The 27,977-nt window shown below is 44.0% G+C and overlaps 1 protein-coding gene across 5 annotated transcripts in view; it reads left to right on the plus strand.

Annotated features, from left to right (window-relative positions):
* The first annotated feature begins 21,391 nt into the window (after positions 1-21,391).
* GRAMD1B (GRAM domain containing 1B) overlaps positions 21,392-27,977 on the plus strand; it is a 167,484-nt gene continuing 160,898 nt past the window's right edge. For all 5 annotated transcript variants that reach the window (XM_044439525.1, XM_044439527.1, XM_044439526.1 and 2 more), the window contains exon 1: positions 21,392-21,668. In XM_044439525.1, coding sequence (XP_044295460.1) covers positions 21,639-21,668 — 30 coding nt within the window. In that variant the 5' untranslated portion in view covers positions 21,392-21,638. The remainder of the gene's footprint in view (positions 21,669-27,977) is intronic.

The following is a 27,977-nucleotide window of genomic DNA, read 5'->3' on the forward strand; positions in this document are numbered from 1 at the left end:
TTCTGAGATCCAATTTTATTCTTCCAACCCTTGATCTGTGAGTTAAAGCTGCCCAATTTGGTGTTTGAGCCTTTAAAAATGCATTGAATGAACCTTCTAAAATTATCTCTTGCTTGGATAATAAAAGAAGTTCTTGCTTTTCCATCTGCCAAGGAACCAGTGTGTTTTGCTTAACAGCCTGGGGATCAAAGGTGCAGGAAGAAGCAATGTTTTGCTTGTTTCTTCATTCCAGCAGTCCATCACTTCACCTGCTGTAGCCTAATTTGGGGGACGTCACTTTCTGTATTTCTTCTTCATTCCCTGACCATATAGATTTCCTGGTTTCATCACCAGGTTTGGCTGTTCTCCTGCTTCTTTTCTTTGCACTCCTCTCTTGCTTTTTGGAACATTGCAACACCTCAGGACATGTGAAGGCAGTGTTGTCCTAGAATGCACTGGAACGGCGTTCTGGCACCTTTTTTCGGCAGATTTTCCAAGTTTCAAAAGTGACTTTTGAAAATTTGATGTTTCGTTCCCATGGATTTGAATCGCCCTGTCGAGCATAGCAGGTCGGCGGCAAAATCATTAAATCGGTGCATGCGGGCTGCTTGTGTGTCAAGTGCGATGCATGCGTACTTCGTCCGCGCTGGTTGTGATGGTGCTGCTCGGCTTGTGGCGCTGCTCGGCTCATGATTGGTCGTGTGGTTGCACGCTGAGTGCTTACTGCAGGCACAACTGTTACACAACTGATGTGTGTGGGTGTGTGTACAGTGATTGACTACGTGCGAAAGGTAAAGAATTTCATGAGTTCTGGCACCTTTTTTCTTACAAAAAAAGCACTGTGTGGAGGTAATATAACCTTGCACACTTTTCTGACCTTTGTGACAGCTTAAGAAAGCACATACCTCAGCGTGGACATTGGGGTGTTTCTTATGAGTTAACTTAGCTGTTTGTGAATGCACACATGTGTGTGCATGTATGTAAAACTTTCACTCCTGTAATTTTATCAAAGAACCAAACCCAGACCCCGCCATCTTGAAGTTTCTGAAATCTTTGGCCATGGGCTCTGTGCAAAAGTCCAAGAACAATCGATTGTTGTTGTGAAGTGTCTCGGTGGTCCTCTTCAAAGCCCTAGCACTAAAGATCAAGGTGTTCAGCTAAGTCGTTAAGTTGTTCAGGTTTTCCACTGTGTCCAGACTTGTTATAATATTCCCCAAAATAAATTGCTACCACCTCCTGCCAGAATGAGAGGAAAAAAATATATCAGAATCTACTCAGACTAGAACATAGAGAGTTAAAATATTAAGTGTATATTTATTGATCTCACCAATTCCATTTCATTGATTCCATTCTTATGTTGTAGTTTACAAAGATCCTTTCTTTTTTATTTATTTATTTTCAAATTTATAGGTCATTCAATAGCTAGACAGGATGCTCATAGTGGCTAATAATATGCAACAAACAGTACAAGTGCAGGTGGAAGAGGTGAGAAGATGAGTTTTTAAAATCAGGTCTCATAAAATCTGCAAAAGATTAAAAATCTTTAGAATAACAGTTTGCACACAATGTAAAAGCCATTGACAGACAAACATGGAAACAAAACACGTCCAAAGAATTTTAACAATCAACTCTGCAAAATTCCATGATAGATAAGCCATCTTGAGTTCCTCTAAGAAAAAAGTGGAATATAAATATAATAAATAATATGCTACAAAGCTGTGTCAGGCGTACTGGATGTCAGAGTGGATTCTGCAGAGCACAAGCATTAGTAATATGTTAGGGCACACTTCTATGCAACTTTCAGCATTTTATTTATTAATTAGATTTATATCCCACTTTGTTCTTACACCGAACTCAAAGCAGCTCACAGCCTTCTTCTCCTGCTGCTCTCCATCTTATCCCAGAACAACAACCCTGTGAGGGAGATTGGGCTGAGAGTCTGTGACAGGTGCAGTCACCCACTTGGCCCCATGGCCAAGCAGGGATTAGAACCCAGATCGCCTGAGTCCCAGCCCCACACTCTTCCTCACACACCACAATAGCCACTAGACCACACTGCTCTGACATTTAAAAAGTCTCTCTGCTTTATTTATTTATTTATTTATTTATTTATTTAGTTTATTTAGAAAATTTCTATGCCGCCCCATTCGCCGAAGCCTCATTCCTTCTGGGCACTGCAAGACTTTGTGCTCTCCAAGCATAAGCACCATTGTGCCCTTGATTAACTAGGGACTAGAATGCCCCCTGGAGGCTCTTAATTAGAAGATTTAATTACAGTAGTCACTTGTTCATATTACTGGAAACTATGGAAGTTCTTATGTTATTCCTTTAAAAATCAACCCAAATATAAAACAGCCATCAAAAGGCACAGTAACATTCTCTAAAACAAAACTGACGTCTGGAAAAAAAATAAAAAGCTGTTCCCCCGGCACTGGGAAGACCATAAGGCGGGTGCCAGGTGATTCTGTCTAGGGATGGCGTCCTACAACCAAGATGCTAGCTCTGGCGAGTGTTGCTCTTTCATAGCTACCTGCCTCACCTCATTTGGCCAGGCACCTGGAAGAGGTCTCCTGGGGATGAACTTTGAGTCCAAGCAGCTTTCTATAGCAGGAAACAATCGTTCAGGTAACCTGGCCCCAAGCAATGAAGCTGTACTGAATGGGCATGCATGGACAGCAATGAGACTGCAAGCAGATGGATATTTTGAAGTGAGTCTCCCAAGATCCAGCCCTGAAGTATATTCATTGGGCCGCATTTTAAGTTCATTCAGAAATGGTTTCAAAAACTGCCTTCTACTGCTGCAAGGCCTCTCCCGTTTCTGACCTGTGTTATTCTGTTTCTCTTTAAAATATGAAAACTGTACGCTTTGCTGTTGATGTTGCTACGAATTCAAAAAATCCTCCTTCTCTGTTTTGGAATGTACAATGAAGTGGAAAATGTCTTTTCATTTCTGATTCATCTCTGTCACATCACATTATAAGCATTTTGCATAATCTTCCATGGCAGAAAGTTCCTTTGTATCTCCTGCATGATCAGAAGGAAAAGGAAATACATATTTCAGCATGGATCCTCAGCTCATGTAGAGATAATATGAAAACAGAGTTTCCAGATCCACTTTGATAAACGCCAAAGACTGAAGATTCAGAATGCACCCAACAGTTTTATGGATCGGTCAGTCCTTCAAAATCTTGCCTCTTAATTGTATGCATTGAACAGATAGCAAGTGGGCCCTTCACATGTAGATTTGCATTTAAGGATTTGCCCCCCCCCAGGGAAGATGGCGTGGCCTGGTACTTTAAATCAAAAGGGTGCTTCCTGGCTGTTGCTCTGAGGCTCTGCAACCCCCTGTTAAGACATTTTCCATCTTCATTGTCTCTCCACTCGCAGACAAAGGCAACAACTGAATCAGAGCAGGTTTTCACTGGTGGGTATGGTTTATTTCCTTTTTTGAAGTGTTGTCCACTGATTTTTTGATTTGATTATAAGGTTTTATTTACTCTTATATTTTAATGGGGTTAACCACCTGGAGCATTATTCTTCATGGACAAGCAGATGATATATGGAACGAGATCCCATTGAGGCTCGTGTGGTGCCAACCTTAATGTCTTTGTGATGCCAGGTAATGGTGGCCCTTTACTGCAGCACTTTCAGGTAGCTTCTGGGGTCTGCTAGGCTGCTTAAAGGCCTGCATTTTTTAAGTTTCTATTTTACACACACACACACACACACACACAGACACAGACACCTACCTGTTTAATATCTGGTTCTAATTTTTGTATTGAAAACTTGTTTTAATTTTTATTTTCCCAACATATACAATTACATAGAAGAAAATACAGAACAAAAGAAAGACTAACATAAACAGAACAGACTAAAATGTATTGCAAACTTTTAATGATGTAATATTTTTATACAATGTATCTTTATTTTTTTTAAATGCGCTCTGTGAACTGCCCAGAGAACTTTGGCTGTTGGGTAGTATAGGAAATAAATTAACAAATTATAAATGATTTTTTAAAAGCCCTTTAAGATGGTATTATAAGAAATCCTATCAAAAAAAAGCCATGCAGGCAGATGGCTCCAATGTCTGTAAGGCACTCCATGTGTCCTGGGTCACAGCTGAACCGTTTCAGGAGCTATCCAGGGTCCTGAAGTTGGTTTGAGGACGCAGTTCAGCACCTTGCATAGCTCCTTTAAAGTTCAGAGCAACACCCAGAGGGGATACAATGTCCCACTCATCTGGAGCCACCAGCTTCCAATAGCTCTGCTAATTGTGGGTTTTCCTCCACTCTTATATATTGTTGTTGTTGTTAGTCGCGAAGTCGTGTCCGACCCATCGCAACCCCATGGACAACATTCCTCCAGGCCTTCCTGTCCTCCACCATCTTCCGCAGTCCACTCAAGCTCACGCCAACTGCTTCAGTGACTCCATCCAGCCACCTCATCCTCTGCCGTCCCCTTCTTCTTTTGCCATCTATTGTTTCCAGCATTAGGCTCTTCTCCAGTGAGTCCTTCCTTCTCATTAGGTGGCCGAAGTATTTGAGTTTCATCTTCAGGATCTGGCCTTATACTCTCATATATATATATTCTTACACATATACTCTTATAAATATACTGAAATAATAGTTTGAGTATACATTTCTCTTCTTCGCTCTCCCACACCAGCTTAATTCTTGCTGCTACTTGGTGCATCCAGTGGACAAAGAAGATACTCCAGAAAGGGACAGGAAGGCCACAATTTTTGCATTGGGGGGGATATCCCTTTTATTCTTATTACATTCCATCAACAGGGTTCTTTTTATTTTATTCTTATACTGTCTAATATTTACAACGCTCTAGGGGAGGGGGGTTACAGCAGTCCTTAAAAGAAAGACATAGTGCAAAAAACCCCACAAAAGATCAACTACATAATCTAAAATCAGTTTAAATTTTACAAATAATTTAGCAACAGGCTGAAAAAACCTTTCAAACCCCCCTGATATGGTTGTCTCCATCCAGTAATAGATTAAACTTTAAGTATCTTTAAATGTCCCAGTAACGAGGGCAGTCTTAACCTGGAGTTGTTAGGTTAGGATGGCATGCCTCATGGACCTTCGTGGGGAGATCATTCCACAGATGGGGGCTGCCACTAAGGAGGCCATCTCCTTCGTAAGTCAACTTACAGATGTGGAAGGCTCAGATGTTCATTTTGTAAAGGATGATTGCAGTTGTTTGATCAGGTATTGTGCTCCCAAGTCACATCAGGCTGTATAGGTTAAATCCTGCACCTTAAATCGTGCTCTGATGCATGTACAGTTGTCCCAAGGTCACCACTGTAAGGGGAGTGTGTTGCACCTATTTTGTGGTATGCATTTTTGCATGGAATTAATGACACTTACCATTCTGTCCATTTTGTTGAGCGTCTGCAGTACTTAGGAAAAGAAACTTGCTTTGAAACAGAAATGGGTGATTCCAGAAAGTCCTAGTCATTCTTATCTAGATGGGTCTATTTCAGGCAAAATTAATCTCATATGAGGTAGGCAAAGATGAATGACTCACAGAACCGAGTAGATCCTTACGCAGTACATCTTATCCCAGTGATGGCTTTCCTTTGTGCGGTTGATATATCAGTGGTGTGCTAGATTCTGTGCTGTGTTATCTGATCTTAGGTTCCAGCATCAGAGATGTTCATCTGATGTGGCTTTTGTACCAAGGTCATATCTCAAACTCTGCTGTCAGGCGTAAGGTTGCTTCTGCTATACCCTTTATTTGTTCAGCTGGTGTAGCTCAAGCATAGGATTGTTTGCTAAATGCACCTAACAAGGGATGGCCAACTTTGCAGGAGGGAGGAGTAAGGCACAGTGACAATGCTTATTCTGTATAGTTAAATAATTTGTTGCTTCACACCTTTTAGTCTAAAGATGAATCGCAATGAGGTGAATTGCTGTTTCTTAAATCCAATCATATAACTGGCTTAAGCAAAATATCCCAAATAAATAAATGTTAAATTCTACAAAATACTATCTACAATTTCTGCTCCCAGTGGTTTCTGCTCTATACCAGATAAATCTGTTCAGATCTAAAGCCCTTGCAGTGCACCTGGGAGCTGTTCAGCTTCACAGAGGCTGTGGGTGAAAGGAATTTGGTTTTTGTTGGGCAGCCAGTAAGAAGGATATTGCAATAATGGAATGCAGGTTATCATTGTAGGTACAGTACAGTTGGATACACCTGCTCCCTCTGAATGTACAGCACTTAGTGAAGGGTTAGTGATTATAAGCTTTCCATCTGCAAGCCAAATATCTGCATGTTGCATCTTTCCTCCACAACATAGTGGCATGAACTGTGACTCTGAATTTATTGTCCAGACTCTTTCCTGCTTCTCTATGTCTGGCAGTAACATATTTTGGACCCAAGACAGGAAATAAAAGAAGAAACCATAAGAGCGTGGCACAGAAACCAACACAAACGTTTGGTGTTAGTGTCAGTTTTCTCTCTCCTTCTTCTGCTGGGTTGTTCTTGCAGGTGGGATCCCCGGGATATATCACATTTTGACAAAAGACTATGCACCTTACACATTACATGGAATCTTTGAGAAGCCTGGATGTTTTTCCACATATCTCAAACAAATCTGCACCATCTGCAGTCACAATAATGAATACACTATGCCCTAAAACATCTGTAGACTTTGCTAGTTTAGTAATATTGCCACCTAGTGGTCTTATATTTCTGTTCTCCAAATGAAGAGCAGAATCCATGTATGTTTACTTGGAGCTAAATGCCATAGTGTTTAATAGGGTTTACTCCTTACTAAATGTGCAACCAGAATCATCAGGGCCTCTCCAGTCTGGGAAAACGGGCATTAGAGTGGTAAGTGTCACGGTAAGCAAGTAGGAGTAAAATATAATAATTGGATTTAAACTGCCATTGAGTGATCCAAAAAGGGATCTTCAGGCTGTGGTGTGTAGTTAGTTGGAAACACTGATCCAGTGTGTGGTAGCTGTGAAAAGGGCAGATTCCATGTTCAGGTTAATTAGGAAGGGAACCAAAATAATGATGCCAATATCATAGTGCTTTCATCCAAGTCTACAGTGTGATCACATTTGGAATAGTTTGTACATTTCTGGTTGCTGCTCCTCAGAAAGAATATTGTAAAGCTAAAAGATGCAGAAAAGGACAGTCCAAATGGCAAAGGGACTAAATGGTGCGAGATCTGGGACAGATTGAAGGGACAGGCCTTTTCATACAGAGCATAATTATGTGCACCAAACGACCAAGAACTTGGTCGGGTTTAAAAGGCAATTAGGCAGATTTGTGGGGAACGAGTCTGCCAGTGGTTGCTAGTCATCTTATATGTGTTTGATTTCTCTACTGCTAACCAGAAGCTGTTGACCTGCATCATATTTTGCAAGTGATCTGCATAACACAGAGGGAAAACACCATGAATCAAGGGGGTTCCATCTGCTTTAAATACTTCATATGCAGGTATCAAGTTTGCTCTTTTCCTGTGTCCCTTTGCCAGCCTGCCCTGCATTTATAGATTTCACATTTGAAATAAGCCAATTCGTGAGCCTCCAGAGTGCACAGGCCTGAATCCATGGCCTTTGCTTCGCACACCAAGGGATGGGGGCAAATACGTGGAACTGCCTCTATTGAGCTGAATCAGAGGTTCATCTGTGCAGACCTTGTGTTCTGAGAGACATTCTGAGCATGGAAGCTGGTCTGGGATGCACAATCCATGCTTCACCGCTGAGCTGGGGGCCAAGATGTGCTGTCCAAGGTGATGGACTCGGACTGTGACCCCTGGGAGATGCTGCTCAAGCCCCCAGTTTTAGCCCTTGCTGTGTGGCATCCTGGTCCATTTCTTCTTGTATCGTGAGCATTGCCATATTGCACCATCAGTGGCTCGCTCTGATAACACTGCTTCCACAGGGCTCCCTTGGGTACCATGAATGTACGAACTGAACCCCCAGCTTTAATTGCTTGAGCCTTTGTGGGTTAGAATGCATGGTAGGGACACTCATTTCTGCTCCAATAACCTTCAGAAAGACCCAGTTCCTTGAAACTGAGTTTGTGTAACAGAGAGACCTGAAATGATGTAGCAGCAACAATCGTGGCTAAATTCCGTCAGTGGCCTGATGGGGAATGTTGTGATGAGCCAGCAGAGGGAGTGAATGCCAGGGTTTATTCTGTAATACTACATTTTTAAAGTATCCCCTTTTCTGTAAAGCTATGGCTTTTTCATACCGGTATGATCTTAGATGAAATTGAAATGAAATTGCAAAGCTGAGAGCAGGTTATTAAGCATTCCTTATTTACTTTTTCAGCTTTCTGCTGAAGCAGGAGACATAACAGAGTGAAGTAATACCAGAGGTTTCAAGCAATCCTCCAATGCAAAGGGAGCTTAGACTGTAGGTAGGCATTCCTATCTGATTCTCAGAGGAATACGCAGATCCTTTGTTTTGAAGGATTCCGCTATTGCAAAATAGTTCAGACTCAATCCCACACTTGCCTGAGAGTTATCATATATGATCGGGCTCTTAGACAACTTGTGACAAAGGGTTGAACTGATTGGAGGAAATGGCAGTTGCTCAAGTCAAAGGTTATTTAATCTTCAGAAGATGTTTAAATGGTGCAATGTTATAACCTGGTAGAAAACATTAGACGAACAATTCATATAGTTTTTTCTAAGGCACTGCATTTGCTTTCTTGGATAGCCAAACCTGGCACAAAATCTTTTTTTACATTTTTGTTAGAGAAATGCAAAACCTTTTCCTGCCAAAAAATTGCTCATGCAAATACTGACTATATTATTTTATTTGAAAGCGTACTGTGATTTATTGCAATTGTTCTTGTATCCTGGTTCTATCTAGGAACTCCTGTAAAGCACTCAGAACTTCAGCTATTGAGTAGTGGAAAAGTTAAAGAAAGTAAAACAAGAAATGAAAACTGACTCAAGGATAAAAAGAAAGTTGCTGGAATTAGAAGGGGTGGAGATTTGATGTCATCATATGTGACCAAATTAAAATGTTGGCTGGGAAATGCATGCTGGGAAGGATGCTTTTTAACATAAGAGCAAACTGGAATATTCCTACTACCCAATGCTAATTAATGTTTCATCTGCTTAACTAGTCTGTATTGTTTGTCAGAAATCAGGTCCTTTTATCAGGGAAAATGCATGTATGCAACTATGCAAATAGTTTCCTGAGCTGGCTGAGTGGGAACAAACTTCCGAGACATATCTGCATATTTTTTTTTTTTTGGCATATCCATCAAAAAGAAGAGCTGGCTGATGGCACAGAGGAACTGGTTGCAGTATGGACGCTGCCCAGTGTTCCTCTGTTCACACACACCCATGGAGAGCTGCAACGACACACACATTTACTTTCAGGGAGCTTTGGCAATCTTCATCTTTCCACCGAGGAACCCATAAGCTTCTGAGGAAATCCAGGTTTTATTAGGATACTTGAAAAACCTCTGCTACAGTTCATCATAGCCATCTTCTTGGCAAGAGATGTTTCTTTGTTTGCATTAGCTCGCTAGAGCTGTCTCCAGCTGAAATCATTCAGAAGTCTCCAGGTGATCTCCATTTCAGAAGGGCGATTAAATTCTGTAAAAAGGAATGAGTAAAAGCACAATCCTATGGCCACTAGACAGTGTCTAGCTGTCCATAGGATTTTTCAGATTCCCAGCAACGAGGTAGGGAAATTGCCCCAACATTATAGCTGGGCACTGATGCTAAGATCCCCTCCCAGCCCACCAACTAGCTTAGAAGGAAGTGTTCCTTCTGCTCCTTGGTGGCTGCAAGAACAAGGGGGCCAGTAGGGACTCTGGAGGGTGGTCTGGGGTGGAGAGATATGCTGGGGGTGCCTCAGCTCCATGTTCCCCCCACCCTCTAAGTATGGGGGATTATAGACAAACCCATGGGATTGCACTCTAAATCAATACTCATCCACAAGCACTGAAATGTGAGGGCTAAAAATACACTTCAGCTTCAAATCCACCCTCCTAATGAAGATGTTTGTTCAAGACAAGAAGTACTCAAATATGACCTCATCTCACCTCACCCCACTCTGGATAACAAGACGTGATCGCCAGGCCCATTTATGAGCAATGACAATTTTTTTGGGTCCAATAGCCTGTAGCTATCAAGTGACACTTCATTTGAAGAAGCTCATTATCAAGATCAATCCTTCCTTATCTTGCCAATTCCTTGCCCAGGACATGATAAGGAAAAAAAACAGGTTCCCAGGAAAAACAAAGCAAAATCTGGAAACCAGCAGTGCGCAAACAAGTATAGCTTGACAAGAAAGGTTCTGCTAAATCAGGTGGAAAATGGCAGCTCATGCCAGTGTAAACTGATTGTGTATCATCTGCAATTTCCTCAGAACTGGAAACTGCAAACCTGACAGATTTGCCGAACGGGCAATTAGCAGAAATATTTGTTTTCATATTAATCTAGAGAGAGTACAACACTGAGATCAGCAGACGAAACAGTTTAGCACAGTTCCAATTTAGGTTAGTTCCAGTCCCTGGATGATCATGGGCTCAAGCTATCCTAGCCCCAGTCTTAAATTGAACCTTAACCCTAATATGCAGAAATATTCCAGGTAGTATTCAGGGTCTTGTTTTGGTGACTGTTCATTGTCTTGACAACCTAGGCTACTTCCAGGCCCTAGGACCTGTACAGAGACTCAGGTTTTACTCATGCTAATCCTAAACTGCAGCTTATCCCCAATCCTAAAACACACATCTAAAATCCTAAAACACACATCTAAACACACACTCCTGCTTGCATGTCATGAGCGGAGTTGGCTAGAGCTGGGGGTCAGACTAGTTGGCCCTGGAGGCCCCTCCTGACTCACTCTGTTTCTCTGTTTCGATGTTTCTTTTGTAAATCCAGGCATAGAATGTCTGAAAATAGTACACAGGTTGCTGCCACTCTTGCTGCTGCTGCTGCTGCTGCTACTGCTGCTGACCACTCACTCTGACTACCAATCTATACAGTTACAGGACTAGCACTGGGAAGCAAATTTCCCCAACATTAATTCTAACCTGAACCTTATTCCTTAACACATAGGTATAATCTGCCTCTTTCCAGGCAATATACCAAGGGTATTTTTGGTGATTCTTTCTTTCCAACTTAGGCTAACTCATGGCCCCAGAACCTGCACAGAATCCAGATTTTCCTGATCCTATCCCATAACTGTAATTGTCGCATGTTGTTAATTTTAAAAAAATGAATTAGAAGCTGGGTATTTATTTCTAACTTATTTGGAACGGGACAGTTTCCTCTCAATTTTTGGTCAAATGACTTGCCACACTTGGGCCCTATAGCTCTTCTTTATGCATGGTTTTTTAAAAAATCCACAGGTGATATGTCAAGGTAACTCAGATCATGGGCCAAGGAAAGGAGATTCCTGTGGCCAAAATAAATCATGCTAGTTGTCATGTAATAGTTTTGCTGTATTTTGCTACCCTTCTGCTGGCCAAGAAAAGGCTAACAGGATGTGTTAGGACTGAGGACTGAAATGCTCTCTCTGACCACATCACTCTCTTCCATTCAACATAGCCCATATTTGCATCCACATCAGCTAGAATTTGCTTTGAAGAAGAGCAAAACTAGGCTAGACATGCACATGGTGGGCATGTTATGAGCGGAGCCGGCTGGAGCTGGGGGTCAGACTAGATGGCCTGGGAGACCCCTTCTGACTTGCTCTGTTTCTATGTTTCTCTTTGGATGCAGTATTCTGAGCCGGAGCCAAAATTAATGGCACCCAAGGAGAAATCTACTCAGCCTCCCCTGTATTTAAATACTGGGTTGTTCTGTCTGTGTACAGAGTTTCTTTAGGAAGCAATTTCCTGTTGATGTTTAGGCTCCAGATTGCTGCACTGTGTGATAGTCTGCTCCAGTTAGAAGTAAATTGTGCTTGATTGTCTAGCATCTGCTTCATTTGCTGGAAATCCTGGAATCCTGCTGGAATAATCTTTGTCCACCGAACTTTGAAGCTCTGTGCCCTGTGATACTCTTTTTTTGTGCAAGGAAACAGAAATAGGTGTTTCAAAGTGAATTCGTATTACTTTGGCTGTGGAATAGGAAGAAAGGAAGTTGTGCAAGGTAGCAAGGTCAGGCCAGGCCAGGGGACAGAATCCCTGGAAAGTACCTTCTTCCATACCAACTTGCCTGGTCAATGGAATCATTGGAAGGCATTGACCTGGTGGCCCATGTGGACCTACAGCCCAATTACAACCCACCTGGAGAAGAACTTCCAGCATGGTGGCCCCACTCCATGGAACTAACTTTCTTTGAAGGTCAGATAGCATCCATTGCTAGCTATATCGGTGTCAGAGGAAGATGTCTTTGTTTCAGAAACTTTCCTGGCTGACTAGCCATAGCTTTAATGTTATTTTGTTTTTAATGTATTATTGATATTCTTTTAATCTGTTTTATCTTGTTATTCTTCACCTTTCTGGAATCTTTCTAGATATAGAACAGTATACAGAAATGTATACCCCAAAGTGGTCCTTCCAGTAAATAATTTGTGAGTTATTCAAGAACTGCCATGTAGTAAATCTTGTATGCCAAGTCCTTATTTATATTTTAAATCCACGGACCAAAGAAAGAAAGGAACCAGTACAGAATAACTCTCTCTCCTCTGATTCAAAGAAGTACATATGGGGTCATATCCAGTGTTAGGACCATGTAGAATAAACTCATTGAAATGAATTGGACTTAAATTAGTCATGACTTACTTTAGGCCCTGTTCATTTCAGTATTTCTTCTCTATGAAGGAATAGCACTGGATATTACCCTTGCTTCATAAATTAAAAATCCATCAGTTCAATCACAATTCATTTAAATTATCACTGAAATGCACCATGCCAGTCTTCCGAACTCATACGAACTATTTTTAAAAGCTTCCATTTCAAAAGAGAATCATTTGATTTCCATAAAAAGACTGATTACGGGTATCACTTTATCCATGCTAGCAATTTTCAGAGCCTATCAACTATTCAGCCACCACTGGGATTAGAGGTTTCTTCCATTGCCAGGCTATTATGGTTTTTGCTGCAATTAATGCATCTGTGATTGGCACTGGGCATTACTGTGGATCCCCCTTGTCCCTTTGCAGGAAGCGTGTTATCTCCTTCTCTGAGATAACAAAAAGCCTTGGAGAGAGGCTTTTGAGATGTTCTGAGGGTGGTGGGGGAGGAGACCTGAGCCACCAAAGTATAAGGCATCATGGCTCCCCGCTCTGAAGCACCAGGCTTTGCCAGAATTGGATGTCTCGGTGCTTTGTAGGGCAGAAGGAGCCTGGGGGCACACTTGGCTGCCACCATCCTCTCACCCTTGCTAGGATGCCCATGATCCCTCAAGTTTGGCCAACTGGGGCTTTCCAATTATTGCATTGCTCCCTTAATAGATATATTTCTTCCGCCCAGGACTTCACTGATAACAGCATACTGTAAAAGTATCCACATTATCTGAAATTCTGTACTCTAGGACTGGCCTAAAACATGTGAAGCATGCAAACCTTCCATTTCCAACAGTCAAATCTTTGAGTTTTATAAATCTGAGCCAGCCTTTAATGTGCGAAGTACCACATATAAATAACCTTAAGCTGAGCATCCTTGCACAAAGCACTATCTAACGAGGGTCAACAGGTTCCATAAATGTGCTAGAGTTGGCCAGGAAATTGATAAATCAAAGATCCTGTAATATCAAGCATATGAAATTGGCTCATTTCATGGCCCTGAGGGAGTTACACTCACAGGAGTTAATTTACAGATCCCTGGAATTCCTCCTGTCTTTGAAGAGACGGGGTCTGAAGTTTCATTCCTTAAAGTCTTTCTGGCCTTCCATGTTGGTTTGGCTAAATCTTCAGTGTGTCGTATCCTGCTTTGAAAGGGCTCATGTAAGTCTTCGGCAAGTTACACCTCTCAATTTCATTCCCATTGCCGGTGCAGTGCTTTGTCGTGTTCTTGCACAAAAGTCTTTCATCATGTGATGAACGACATGAAAGTGACCTTTTTGGTAGCTGGGAGACAGAACTGAGGTGTACAAAGTGATGCATGGTGTGGAGAAAATGGATAGGGAGGCATTTCTCTCTGTTGTAATACCAGAATCCAGGGTCATTCTGTGAAGCTGATTGGTGGGAGATTCAGGACCCCTGCAAAGAAACACCTATTCTCACTGCTTATGGTTAAACTGTGACATCAGTTCCTCCGGATGGATTCCCATCCTCAGTCTGGATGGCTTTAACAGAGGGCTGGGGAAATTCCTGGAGGAGGAGGCTTCCTATGGCTGCTAGTCCTGGTAATGCTATCCTTCCTCCAGTATCAGAGGCAGTGCACCTGTGTACATCACTTGCTGGGGAACATGGGCAGAGTGTGAGCACTATGAAGAGTGCTAGTGAGGTTGAAAATAAACAACAGTCTCTCTTCAATGCAATGAGCTGGTGACACAGGCTATCTTTCCGCGCTTTCAGCGTGGACATTTAACAGAAGTTACAGCTTGTTCAGTTAGGAACACTGATAGATTTGAAAAATCCAGCATTCATTTTAATGACACAATCCAGGAGAAACTGGCAGCTGGATTCTGAAGACCCGTGATGTAAGCTAAGACAGAATTTCGACAGTGCAAGACTTCAGGATTCATGAATAAGATCCCATGCGCATGGGAGTTGATGCAAACCAAAAGATCAAATGAAGAGAATGAGTGCCTAGACCTGAAACAGCTCAGGGGACAGCCAGGCTTTATTCAGGATTAATTCCAGGACAAAACCTTTTGGTACTGAAGGTGGTTTTTGTACAAAGCTTTCTGACCCCTGCAGCTGCTCATAAACAGAGGTGGAACACCTGGACTCTTCTTCATTGCCCTATTCCTGAAGGCAAATTTGCAAGCATGAACTCTGGCTCAGCAGGTGATCTATTTTCTTCAGATGCCTCCATTCCCAAGGAAACAGATTTAAAACATCCCTTTTTCAGCCAAGACTCCCAAATGCTTGTTTTGGGCCCTGAAAGGAAGGAAGGAGATGTGTGTGGGGCGTAACCAGAAGATGTGGGGGAAATCTGTGATTTCTGGGGGGTTATGTAACTAGGAGAAGTGAGCGAGCAGTCTTAAAATAAGCAGAAACTCTCCACAAAGTGTTTGGATCAGCATCTGTCTTTGCCAAGACAGTTCCCATTATGAATGTGTGGTTCTTGTCTATCGCTTGTCACAGAAGACATTTCAAACCGCCTGGTGATTTGCTGCAGCCCATCAATCAGCTCAGGTTCCAAGACAAGCATCCCCTCAGTCTATCCATCCTGCTGTCCCTGCTTTTATTTTTAGCTTTCTAGCTTTCCACTCTAGTGAAGAAAAGTTACACAGAATAAAGTGAAACTCTTTCTTCACTGGTAACCTCTTCTCTTTTCCTCTGCCAAGGAAAGCGTAAAGGCTGGCTCATTCTTTATGATTTCCTTCCAGGATGCTGTTGTATTTGCATTTGACAGCACAAGCAAGCAAGCAAGCCAAAAAGAATGTAAATTAGTTAAACACCTAATTACAACCCAGGCTTCTGGTCAGAACTGCTATGTCGTTGTGGTGCTTAGGAAGTGGAGTAACATCTTCAAGCTCTGTGCAAAGCCAACAACCTAATAAATCTGTGCTGGAACAAAGAATATATTCCAGCTCCAGACCTGATAGCTTTAGCTGGTGTATCCTGGAATCTGGGGACTCTTGTGTTGCCGTAAGTTTTCTTTAGTAGCCAAAGGTTACTAAAGGGGCTGGTGCATTTCTCTCTGCTGCCCATGGCTCCCATGGAGGGGTAAATGAGAATAAACTTGGCATTGTGCCCTCAAGTAATTGTTTGCCTTCAAAGAAGGCAACCTGTTGCACTGCCTGGTCTCTTATTTCATTGAACAGCACAATTCCTGGGAGCAGTTGCTGTTGCTATTTGTATGCTGAGTGGTTGTGTGCCGTTTGCGTTCCAAAGGGCTGGCATGTTGATTCTGGATAAGAATAACAGCAACAAGCCGAACTAAGCCAAGTTCTGACATTCTGCCAAAAATCTGTCCAGCCATAACAGCATCAAGGGAAAAAAATCAGCGAGAAAAAGAAAGAGATAATGAATTATTTATTTATCTTCTTTTCATCCCCAAAGTGTATTTAAATGCTATATATAACTATGCATGTTGGTCTCAGATGAGTATTTTGAAGCCACATGTAGCCAGTCCTTTAGTAGAAATGTCGAGCTCATGAGCGCAGGCCTCACCTTCTCGCCATTGCATGTAACTCACCTTCTCGCCATTGCATGTTACTCACCTTCTCACCACTGCACGTAGCCATTGCAAATAGTTGTCAGTGCAGAAAGGGGCATGGTCCTTTCTTAGGACCTTTCTTAGGATAGCTCCTTTCTTGTTAAGAGAGGAGGGGTGGCTCTCAGCAATCAGCTTGAAATGAAAGCCAAGCCCAGGAATGGTGAAGGTGTGGACAACCTATGTCAATTCACCACACACAGGCACCCAGTTCGCACGATTCACACACTCTTCAGCTCCCCAGACACTGCTAGTGTCAGCAATTAATGCAATTGCACTCAAAATCCTCATCAATGGTCTGATGAAATCCGGCGACTGTAGGGATGGGTTGCAGCCAGTTTCATTTTCCAGACTGCAATCCTGAAAAGGCTCTGTGTTTTTATGAACTCCAACATGTATTTAACTGAACAACAGCTTTCATCCACTTTAACAGTACCACGTCAACAATGCGAGTCCCGTACTAAAGACCAACTCATACTTTAAATGGCACTCACAGCTGCCATCTCTCTAGTAGGTTCATGCCACTTATGCAAGCATGGAGACAAGCACACTAACGCACTTTGCAATACACAGTGGAGATGTGTGTTTGCACTGTGTGCTTCAAGACATGCATTCCTCCTCGTACACTTTCTAGGAGTTAAAAATTATGAGAGAGTGTGTGAATAGGCAGCTCCCATGTCCAGGGAGTGAAGTGTTTGTCTGGTTCAGATGGGTTGGGCTCCCTCAGGGGGAGCAGGTACATAGCTTAGAGGTGCCCCCGGATCCATTCTTGTCACTGGAAGTAACAAGGGTACTGAGTCTGCATTGTTCACATCTGCAATCCAGAAATGCCAGTGTGCCAGTCTGTGTTGGCCCTCGTAGTTACAGGAATCAATATGGGCTCTGTATAGACTGCCAGAACATCTGGGAGATGGTTTGTGTTCAACCTAGAAGCATAGAGCGAGTCAGAAGGGGTCTCCCGGGCCATCTAGTCTGACCCCCGGCTCCAGCCGGCTCTGCTCACGACATGCCCACCATGTGCACCTGGAGATATCCTAGGGGGAAAGCATCTGCTATTCATCCTAATACTTCCTTTGCTGCTAGTAAAATGTTCCAAATAACATCAGACAAGCTATGAAAGAACCAGCTGCATATTCTCCTAAACAGGCAGGGAGGGTCCCTTTGGGTACCATGGCTAATACCTGGAGGAGAGGTTGGTCACCTTTGCTGGCCGAATCTGCAGTTTAGAATATGGTGAGGCAGTGAGGCAAAACTCTCTCAATCCCCTGTCTCCACACTGTGGATACTTTCATAAAACAAAGGAAGCGGTTGAGCATCTTCTGTATGAAGAACGTGGCAGCAGTGGCCACGGCATGGGAAGTGATTATGCTGAAGCACGGGGAATCATTTTTAATAGCTGCCTTTGAGAGACCATGACATTGATACGAGTTCTTTGTTACACTTGTATTTATTTTTAAGCATATAAAAGGAAGCCGCATCTTATCTTTGCTATGCTTTTATGTCCACTGTTGTTTCTCGTTTGGTCTGCCTCAGCCATAATCTTCTGTCTTCTTTAATAATTTGCCTTTGTTTTTAAGAGAGCCTTTGCTGTATAAGGTATGGGGGAAGGATGGAGCCGTGTCCTATGAAGTCCAACTCTTCTTGATCCAGCAGGGGATTCTTTGTAGTAACATTTCTTAGAATCCCTGATGTAAATCTGTCCTGAGCGGATAGGAATGGTTTTTTACAGCCTCGAGGCTCAGTACTTATGAGCAATATTAGATCATGAGCTCACATCCAAATATTTATGTCATCAAGTACAATGGGTCTGACTGGACATCTTACAAAATTAATGTACCCCCAAAATTGCCTGTCTTAAAAGCAATTCTAGTCCCCGTAACCCTGTTTGGGGTCAATAATTATGTTATAAGGTAGGAGCATTCATTAGTACTGGGTTCAGACAACCTATATTCAAGAGCTAAACATAGGTCAGGTCTGGGCTGTTGATCTGTGGGTTGTAGCTGAAATGTGATGTCTGAACCCTGCAGTGCTAACAAGCCATGGCTTGTTAAGCACAATCAACCTATGGTGTGTTGTTGGTTTCTGAACTGTGGGTTGTTCAGAACCCTACGGTAGAATAGCTGGGTTCAGATAACATGACACCCCATGTTTAAAGAACAACCCACAGTTCAGTTTCAACTCTAAACCCATACTCAGTTCTTGAGAGTGAGTTATATTGTGATCTGAAGGCAGTCAGGATGGCTTGGTTTGAGGGAAGAAATGCAGATATCTCCAGGCAATTTAGAATATCTCCCCAATAAAGCAACACAGCTTACGTAGTCTCCCTTTTCTCTGCAACTGTTGTTGTTAGTTGCAAAGTCATGTCCATCCCATCACAACCCCATGGACAACATTCTTCCAGGCTCTCCTGTCCTCCACCATCCCTCGGAATCCAACGAAGCCCACACCCACCTCTCCAGTGACCCCATCCAGCCACCTCAGCCTCTGCCATCCCCTTCTGCTTTTGCCCTCAATCGTTCCCAGCATCAGGGTCTTCTCCAGTCAGTCCTTCCTTCTCATTAGGTGGCCAAAGTCTTTGAGCTTCAGCTTTAATACCTGACCTTCTAAAGGGCAGTCAGGGTTGAACTCCTCTAGGACTGACCAGTTTGATCGCCTTGCGGTCAAGACTCCTCCTCCTCCTCCACAATTCAAAGGCCTCAGTTCTTCAGCGCTCAGCCTTCCTTATGGTCCAACTTTCACAGCCATACATTGCAACTGGGAAAACCATAGCTTTGACTATACACACTTTTCTCTGTAATACTCTGCCTTAAATATACAGCTGGAGGCAGTGGGTTTTCTTCTGTGGCGTTGGTCAATATGTAGAGCTTGCACTCTTGAGAGTAAATGTCACTGCACTAATGTGTAGAGATTTTTTAGTTTCAAGGTGGTATTAAAATACTCAGGTCTGAAGCTGCTGAAGAACAAGGGTCAGTTCTGTGTAAAAAGAGGGATTTGTCAGTGTGGGAGAAAGGGCTATCTGTTTTTTATAACATGCCTCTCCTTCCCATGGCAGTAAATGTGTGGGCAGAAAGGCCAGGTGAGACATTTCAGTTGTACTTTTTTGGATGGGAAAGAATATTTACTTTAAGCAACTGAGAATTCTGACTATCTGAATATGAATAACCACATTTAACCAATATGTGGGGTGATTCCTTGGAGGACGAGAAAAACAGGTCTTGTTCTGTTTTTCTTGTGGTGAGGCAAGGATTTGGATGGTGAAATGCACAATGTCAGAAGGAAAAGTTCTGCTCGCCAGGCACCCTAAAGCCAATGTTGAGTGACTGTGCCAAGCCACAGAAGAGATTGTGTGTGCGTGTGTTAAAACAGAGCTGTGACCTGAGAGGCCAAGCCTTCTATATCTAATACAGCACAGACTGACCCTTGAAACAGGAAATAGCAGGGCAAAAACTGGTGGTGGGGGAGGGGGTTGTCTTATATGCAAGGAGAAAAATTTTCATCATAGTATATTCATCATTAAAAGTGATAGATAATAAAGATGATTGTATTCACAAGATCACTTTTATTAATAATCATTTTTTAAAACCCTTCTTCATGGTACTGGAGATGCCCAGCTCGTTGCACATTGCATTATGCTGTGAGTCTTTCATCTGGCTGCAGGCCCAGACCTGAGCCTGGCACCCATCCTGCCCTTGCTGGGGGGTGGCACTCATTTCTGGGCCAGCTGTGGCACCGGTGCTGCAGAGAGACACAGCGCTGCCGTGCCAGCCTCCTCCCTCTCACGTGCCGGCTCCCCACACCTGTCTGCAGCACTGGCCAGCCCTCCTGACTGACCCCAGCCAGCCCCTTTGCAGACTGCTGTCGGCCTCCAAACTGGAGGGGTAACCTGACTATTAGCTAGAATATGGTAATGTGATGTCACAAGAGTTTAAAGCTTCAAGTTGACCAATACCCATAGATACTTGCATATAAAAGGATCCTCAACAGATGGCCAGAAAACCCCAGCCTCTTCTTATACACAAGCCACCTTATACACTGGTATATATGGTACTTCTGAGGAGTATTTCCTGGGGCTGTTTGGAATCATCTACCTGGTGAAATCCATGTAGAAAACAGTGCATGTGATTGCAAAATATTAATGGATTCTGCTGGGGAAATAATGCATGGTTTATACTCTATAAAAGAATTTATTTTTAAGATGTTCTATGTTTTCTTATGGTATTTTAGCCCTGAAAAATAACATAAAATATTGATTTTTTAAAAATACGAATGTACATGCTTCTAATGGAATAAGCTGTTCCATTAATAGAATAAGTTGGGCTAGAAAGAAGACAGACCTTTCTGTTTGCTTTTTCTGCAATGGCATCAAGCCCATTCTTTAAGGAAGCTAGCCTGGTGCACCGGCCATTCCTGGGCATTCTCCAGTCTGGCTACTGGCCAGATCATGCTCCATTAGGCTACAGAGAGATGGAACCCCATCCAGTGCCTTAAGATATTTCAAAACCTGTGGCTCTTTCACCTAATACCTCTACCGCATGGCCAAATTGCTGAAGAGCTCATGAAGGGCAACAGAACAGTATTAGGGGGAAAATGTGCCCTCTGGATATAATCCATACCTCCCCAGCCACCACATGGTGAGTCCAGCAGTCACCTGGGCAATCATATTCCTCAAGCAGTTGGAAGAAAATGATTGTCCTTGAAAGAATCTGTCCCAAATACACGGACCCCTCTCGCTTTTGGAACCACCCCCGTTTTTCCCTCCCCCTCCTCCCGACTGTTAGATACAAAAGATGAGGATTTGGTTTTGTTAGGCTGCACCTTTCTAATAATAGCTTTCCAGCCAGACCTTATCAGCCATGGCTTGGTATGTTTGCTCAGCAGGGCTGGCTGTGCTCTCTGTCAAAGCCCCTTTAAATCTCTTTTATTGCCTTATTTTTCTTAGATCACAGTACTGAAAGCTGCAGCATCCTGAGAAGAAGATCTTCAAGGAGATGGATCGAAGTGTGCTCTGGAAAAAGGAAGGGAGAGGCATGCTCTTCACGAAGAACAACACACGCTGCTGGGTTGCATCCTTCAGTCAGCTGAGAGTTAACGAAATCAAGAGCTCTTGTGCAGGCAGAGGGTGTTCTTGGCAGTGAAAGGTGGATCTGCTACTGGATGTTAGAGAACGACTCACTGTTCTGTCCACCAGCAGCCTGTGGTTTGAGCTCATACCCTGGAGGATCTGGTGCCTGCCTGCCCACAGAAAACTATCTTTCTCTGCATGCCTCCACGTTTCAGCCAGCTTCACCTCTTCACACATGGCTGGGATTTAACTCAGAGGGGGAAGATACTATGAGAAGTTTTCCTCTAGATGGTTTCTGACAGGACGTCCCCAGGTTGCCTGGATGAATGAGTGCCTTTCAGAGTCGCACAAGGTAAGCTGCCCAGTAGTACTATAAGCGTTTCAGCTAAGCATCCCTGGGGATCACATACCGGCCTGGCACAGCATGACTGGAGCTGGTGGAATTTGCACACTTGAGAGATTGGAACTGGGGTCCCCGGCCTCTGGTGTGGAATCCAGGTACAGAGCTCTTGCTTCTCAGTCTTGTTTTGCTTTTAACCTAAGATGAGGAATGGGGCATTTTGATCAGGATCTGTTGCATGATTTCCTCTGAGAGGAATCAGATTAAGAGAGGTCCATGTGGGAGTTCAAACATTTTCTCTGATACATGTCTCTCTCCTTGGAATATCAAAGTTACTGTGTGAGAGGGAAAGTAAAGCTATTAACATGGACTTATTGCAAAGACGTTGGGCCAGCTGGCTGACTTTTGTACTATGCTATGGAAAGTGATGGAAGGTAGATGGCTTTGCAGAAAGCAGGGAGAGTGAAAAGAGTGGCCCTCAAGCAAACAGCAGAAAAAGCAACTGCATTTGCTGTTCTTGTTCTGTCACTGATGCAAAACATTTCCTTCCACTGATGTCCTGACTTGAGAAACCAAGCTTTCTATTCCTTAGTTAAAACCTTGTTTGCATTTTCAAAGAGCAGAACACTATTCATGTTTTATATTTGTGCACTCATCCAAAAAGAAGATTGGATGATTTTGGTAAGTTATCTAAATCTTCTGCTCATGGTCTCAGTATTAAAACAATCAACATGTATTTGCATCGACACATGGAATATCCTGCACACAACGGTCAAGAATTTTGATTGAATGTGGACTTAGGGGAAGATCCATTTTCTGTTTTCTTCAGTGTTCTGCAAATGTTAACCAAAATTGCCAAAATGAAGAGCTGTGTTTGTGCAGTGGGTTTGTAACAGGATGTTGGAGAACACTTCCCTCTTCTGTCCACCATCAGCGTGTGGTTTGAGCTTCTGTATTTAAGAAACCATGTCTAGTTAGATTACCTTTTCAAATATCTTTTTGGTGACTACCCAGTGCTAAAAAGGGTCAGGGGAGTAATCTTATACGTAGAGGTCTGGGGGCTCAGAAAATGGATAAGCCGTCTCAGATTGGGGAAATCCAGATGGGGTTCCTGGAGCTAAAATACTTGTCTGGAACGGTATACAGTTGGGTCCTGCATGCACTTTTCTTCTCCGGATTTCTGCTGCAAGCTGATCTTAGTGAGCCATTGGAAAAAAGGTAAACACACAATCTATACCTACTGAGCCAGACTTTAGTGAAATCTGCATTTGTTATTTCCATGAACAAAAGGGAAATGAAATTCACCAGATGACTCTTCGTCTATGCACTGCATGTTCAGCTCGGGCACAGTAACTATTAGGAACATGTACAACAGAGATTTAGAGAGCGTTTTAGTGATGGATTTTAGCGTGGCTCCCCCCATTTCCTTCCCGGCTGGTTTCTCATGGGGAGATTGGTAGAAGTGTTCTGCAAATTCAGTAGCACATTGCACTGGGATGTCCTAACAGACTCAGTCTCTGTGCATACACAAAAGATGCCCCTTCCTTTTTTAAATGGAGGTAAATTTTCTGCTTATTAGCATGAGTTGGTCAGATCAGCCTGTTCACAGATGCTTAGAGTTCAGCTAGGGGCACGCAGTGTTCATTAGCATGCCAGTGAGAAAGGCGTCCAAAGCAAACAGCGGATGCTTCACACAGGAATGTGTCTTACCTGCACAAACATGGATCCAGTCTCCTCTTTTTCGGATGTATTTGAGAAGATGCCCCCAGCAGGCTCATCCTTCGAGCCTGTGTTGAGTCTGCGCTGTGCAGTCAGAGGTAACAGAAGCATAGATGAAAGGGTATCTTGCAGGAGTGGTGGGAAGCCTGTGACCCACCAGATGGCCCATCTGAAATGACCTGATGATGGAAGAGGTGGCCGGGGCCATGCTGGTGGGCTTTCAGTTGAAGGATTCAGCATGCCACTGCTCCACCTCATTCACAGAATCTCGTGGGAGAAGGTCCAGCCATTGGATGAGTTCACACAATAAGCCACAATGGGTAGCTAGCTGGCCTGTTACTCCTGACATGGGATGGCCACTCAGCAATTCGCCATGCCTTGTTTCTCCGTCAGTCATTCCAGGCAGGTGGGACACATCCTGAGCAGCTTTGCAACAGAAAGCTTTGTTTCATCATTCCCTGTGTTGGCACCCTTCCTGTAATTGATCCAAAGGGACTGCTAGCTCAAAAGGGAAACTTCTCTCCCACATAACAAATCATCAAAGAGATCTAGGTGTTTGAGTCCTTAGGAAAGCAGGAATGCATCTAAATTATGCAATATTGTTATTTTAGAGGTTCTGCACCAGTATGCAAGGACACCTATCCAGTGCAGCCACATCCCCCTCTTTTCCATGTAGATTTTCTCCACCACTTTACAGCTTCCTGAATGAAACTCCCTCACACTCTGCTTCAAAAAGGAATTTTTCCGAGCCCTTATGAATGTGGGATCACAGTCCCATTTCTGCCCCAGGATCTTGCATTTCCCTTGTTAGTCTACTGCCTCTTTCTCACCTGCATGCCCCATTTATTTATTTATTTAGGAGGCTTCTATGCCACCCCATTCGCCGAAGCCTCAGGGCGGCTCACAATAATAATTTTGCTTCATGGTTCCTTCCCCCTCCTCACATCTTGGACAGGGGAAGGCAAGTTATTATAGAGCATAAGTAATGATGCTCAAGACAGGCCAACAGGAGGTGAAAACAACAGTGTGTGGAAGCTTTGGCCGCACCTACGTCAGCTATGTCAGCCCTGGGAGGTTATGTAGAAAGAGATGGGACCTTTATGCTGCATATCTTCCCAGTCCCTGTTCTACAGTGCCTGATTTACATGCGACCACAACCCATGGTTAAACCAGTGTAGGCTACGCATGCAACAGCCCCCATGAATCAAGAGCAACCCACAATTCAACAACAACCCTACATTGGTTTAACAATAATGGACGAGAACCCTGTTTGGGTGGTGAACTCTGGGTTGTTAATGACCAACAATGCATAGTTAAACCATAATGTGAGGCTTGCAGGTAACAACCAACTATGACTCAAGAATAACCCACGATTCAATGACAATCCATATGCAACCCATACTCTGGGTTGCCATTGCATGTGAGCCAGGTCATTAAGTTGGTTCTTCCAGTCCATGTTGCTTTGTTGGTAGCATGGTGTAAATGACTGAACAAAGCAAAAGACTTACACGGATGGGTGGGCACACCAGCAGGGAAATGCACACCAAAGCTGCAAGATAAGCTGAAGAAATACTGCAACATCAGAGGAGTACTGATTTTTCAAAATAGTCACTGCTTTGTTTCTTGGTTTGGGTCCATTCCCTGCTAGGGAACCAGGTGTGCAGCCAAGAGGTTGGACAACTTGGCCTCCTATCTGAAAGCCATTTTAACCAGCTGATTCCAGATGTTCTAGCTCTAACCAGGGACCTTGCCTGAAGTCAGGAGAGGTTGCAGCGTGGCTCTGCCCTATATTTCGGACTTCGTGTGTGACACCTCTGCAAAAGGTGGTTGACCACAGTGGCCGTATTTATTCCTGTTGAGGGGAGGGAAAATGTATGGGGGACTAGAGCATTTTCACAGGTGTATTTGCAGGGCTGCTGTGTATGTGCACACAGATGTGCATGGCCCTTGCACACATCAAGCAACACCCCTCCTGCCCTGGATGGATGGATAGTTGTCCACGTCAAGCGCCATGCCCTTCAGCTGTCAGCTGAGTGTGCTTTGGCTCGAAGTTAGAGCTGCAAACATAGTGAAGTGCGTAATCTTCTCACCCACACAAAAGTGACAACAAGCTACATATATAGTGTGTCACCAAGAGGGCCCCGCTCTGTGATTGTCCCTGCTTCTCATCCATTCTGCAGTTCGCAGCACTAATCCCCACTTCAATGTGCTTCCCACACAGCGGCTGCATCCTTCTGATTCCCACCTTGCTGCTGAGCAAAATGAAACTGCACCGTGTGATTTCATTCATATTATATTGCTATATTGATGATGAATCATTGCATATTCAAGATAGATGGGACCTCCGACATATGAAGTGCCACCTGTTGCCTGGTGGCAGGAGGCAGGAGGCTGAAGTCATGCCTGGCAAGCTTTTCTTCAGCCTCTGGTTTAAAATCTCCACAGAAGACGCTACTCCACATCCTGTCGTCAAACTTTCTACAAATGCCAGCAAAGGGCTCCTGCTGTCCTTGGCTTTGTACTCCAATAAGTTCATCAATCTAGGACACCTTCCTAAGGTGTTCTTGAGGGCCATGGGGTTATTTGGAGTCCCTGAGCTGAGATCCTGTGCTCTCAGAACAGCGTCTTTGAAGACCGAGCCTCTGCCTTGCCCTGCTCAGAGCTGCCATAACTGCCTGCCTTCTCTGAGTCTGCAAATACGCCTTGGAGGGGAGAAAGAGGGGTGTGCTGGGTGTGGGTAAGGGAGGAGTCCGGGGGAAAGGATTTAGGCCAGTTCCACTCAGAGGCCCATCCTCTTCCGACTTCTCCCTGCTGCTTAATCTGGATGCACAAAAATCGCCATCTAGAGAACTAGCAGGATGCTAGGGATGGAGGTGCCACAGCGGGGGCATAGGCTGCCCACAGGCCTCTGGGCTTGAAGGCTGTGGAGCCCTGAGGGCATGCATGCTGGGGTGGCATGCTCTGCCTTGCGCCAGAGGAAGGGAGATGTGCGTGCAGGGAGGCCACTGGGAGGGGAAGGGTAGGCTGTCTGCATATCCCGCCAGCTTAACTCTCCCCCAATAGATGGCACCATTGTTTCCTTTGTGTCCAGTGCTGGTGGAAGGAAAAGAAAAGGGTTTGCAGACGCCACCCTTGTGAGAAGCATTCAAGTTTACATCTGGGCTGACTACGAGCATCTTCCTCTCTGTGCGAGAAGGAAAAAGAGGCTAATGCATCAGAACAGGCTGTCTTCTCACCTTTTGGTGCGACACTCATGCGTGTGACGTGCAGCCCCCTGGCTGCAGCCGCCGCACTGCCCTCTTTCCCCTGCAGCAAGTGCAGCCCCAGAGGAGCGTCCTGCCTCCTCTGACGGGCTGGCGCCCAAGCACGGCTCATATTTGGAACATGGACTGGGATGGGGGAAGCTAACGGGAGGGACCCGGATCCTCAGGGGTTTGCACCTAGTGAGAAGCCCCTGTGCAGGAATTATTATTAGTATGATTACTATTACTTTCGACCCCACTGTCTGTTGCTTATGGGGCTTGGGTTCAGGAAAAGGGAAGAACACACAGGGCAGTTTCTTCCCACAGAGGGTTTGCAACAGGTCCCAGTCTTCAGCATGTCACGAGTGGAGCCGGCTGGAGCCAGGGGTCAGACTAGATGGCCCAGGAGGTCCCTTCTGACTCTGCTTCTATGTCATCCAGTTGCCGTGTGGACTTTGCGGGGACTTGTCTATTCAGCATCCTACTCCAGAGTCACTCCTCAGAGTTTACTTCTTCGGTCCCGTGACTCATTTGCCCCTCGTGAAAAGAGCCTCCCACCACATTATTTTCGCATGGCCTCTTGTGGTCTTTTCCCAAAGGCTGCTCTGATCTGTTTACTGTGCTCTTTCGGGCTAAATAGTTTTACTAACCCCCAGTGGTCAACCTTCCTGGGGGTAACCTCCCCCCCACAGTCCAGCCCCAGTCAGCCTGGTGGTTATTATTTATTATTTTATGTATGCATTTATTTAAAACATTTGTATGTCACCCAATTGTGCCACAGCACCTCTGGTTGGACATGGGTATTGTTTCAATTTAAGAAATACATTTTGCATATGCATGTTAGATTGCGACACTAATGTATCTAGATATCTTTTTCCTGCTCACCCCACTCCCAAATCTTCATTTCAAGCCAGATCATTGCCAGGAATCAAACCCAGCTTGCTAAGAATTGCCTCAGCCAAACACCCTCTTTTCTCCAACTTCTTTTGTCACTGAGCTCTTTTTCCTCTGCTGAATGAAAATATGATATATGTATGCATGTATGTATAGGAAGCCTCTGCAAACTCAGAACATGGGCTTTTATTAGAAGGCATGGCCCCTGAAATTTGTTTGATTAACTTTCTTTATTTAGTGCAACCGCGGGCAGCCAGGAAATGAAGAAAAAAGAATCTCCACAACCCTTTTTGGTCAATCAGCTTCAGTATTAAAGATTAATCAGCCCTTGCAGCTCCAGTTTGTCAGGCTTTGCAGAAGAGACCGCTCAGAAGGCCAGCTATCTGTGCCAAGATCGCCTTCCACAGTTACTATCTCCTTTCCCCTGATAGGTTTTACACCCCATCCCTTCATTGATCTGTCTTTC

The sequence above is a fragment of the Varanus komodoensis genome, unplaced genomic scaffold, assembly GCF_004798865.1.
Source record: "Varanus komodoensis strain SLA01 unplaced genomic scaffold, ASM479886v1 scaffold35, whole genome shotgun sequence".
Lineage (NCBI taxonomy): Eukaryota > Metazoa > Chordata > Lepidosauria > Squamata > Varanidae > Varanus > Varanus komodoensis.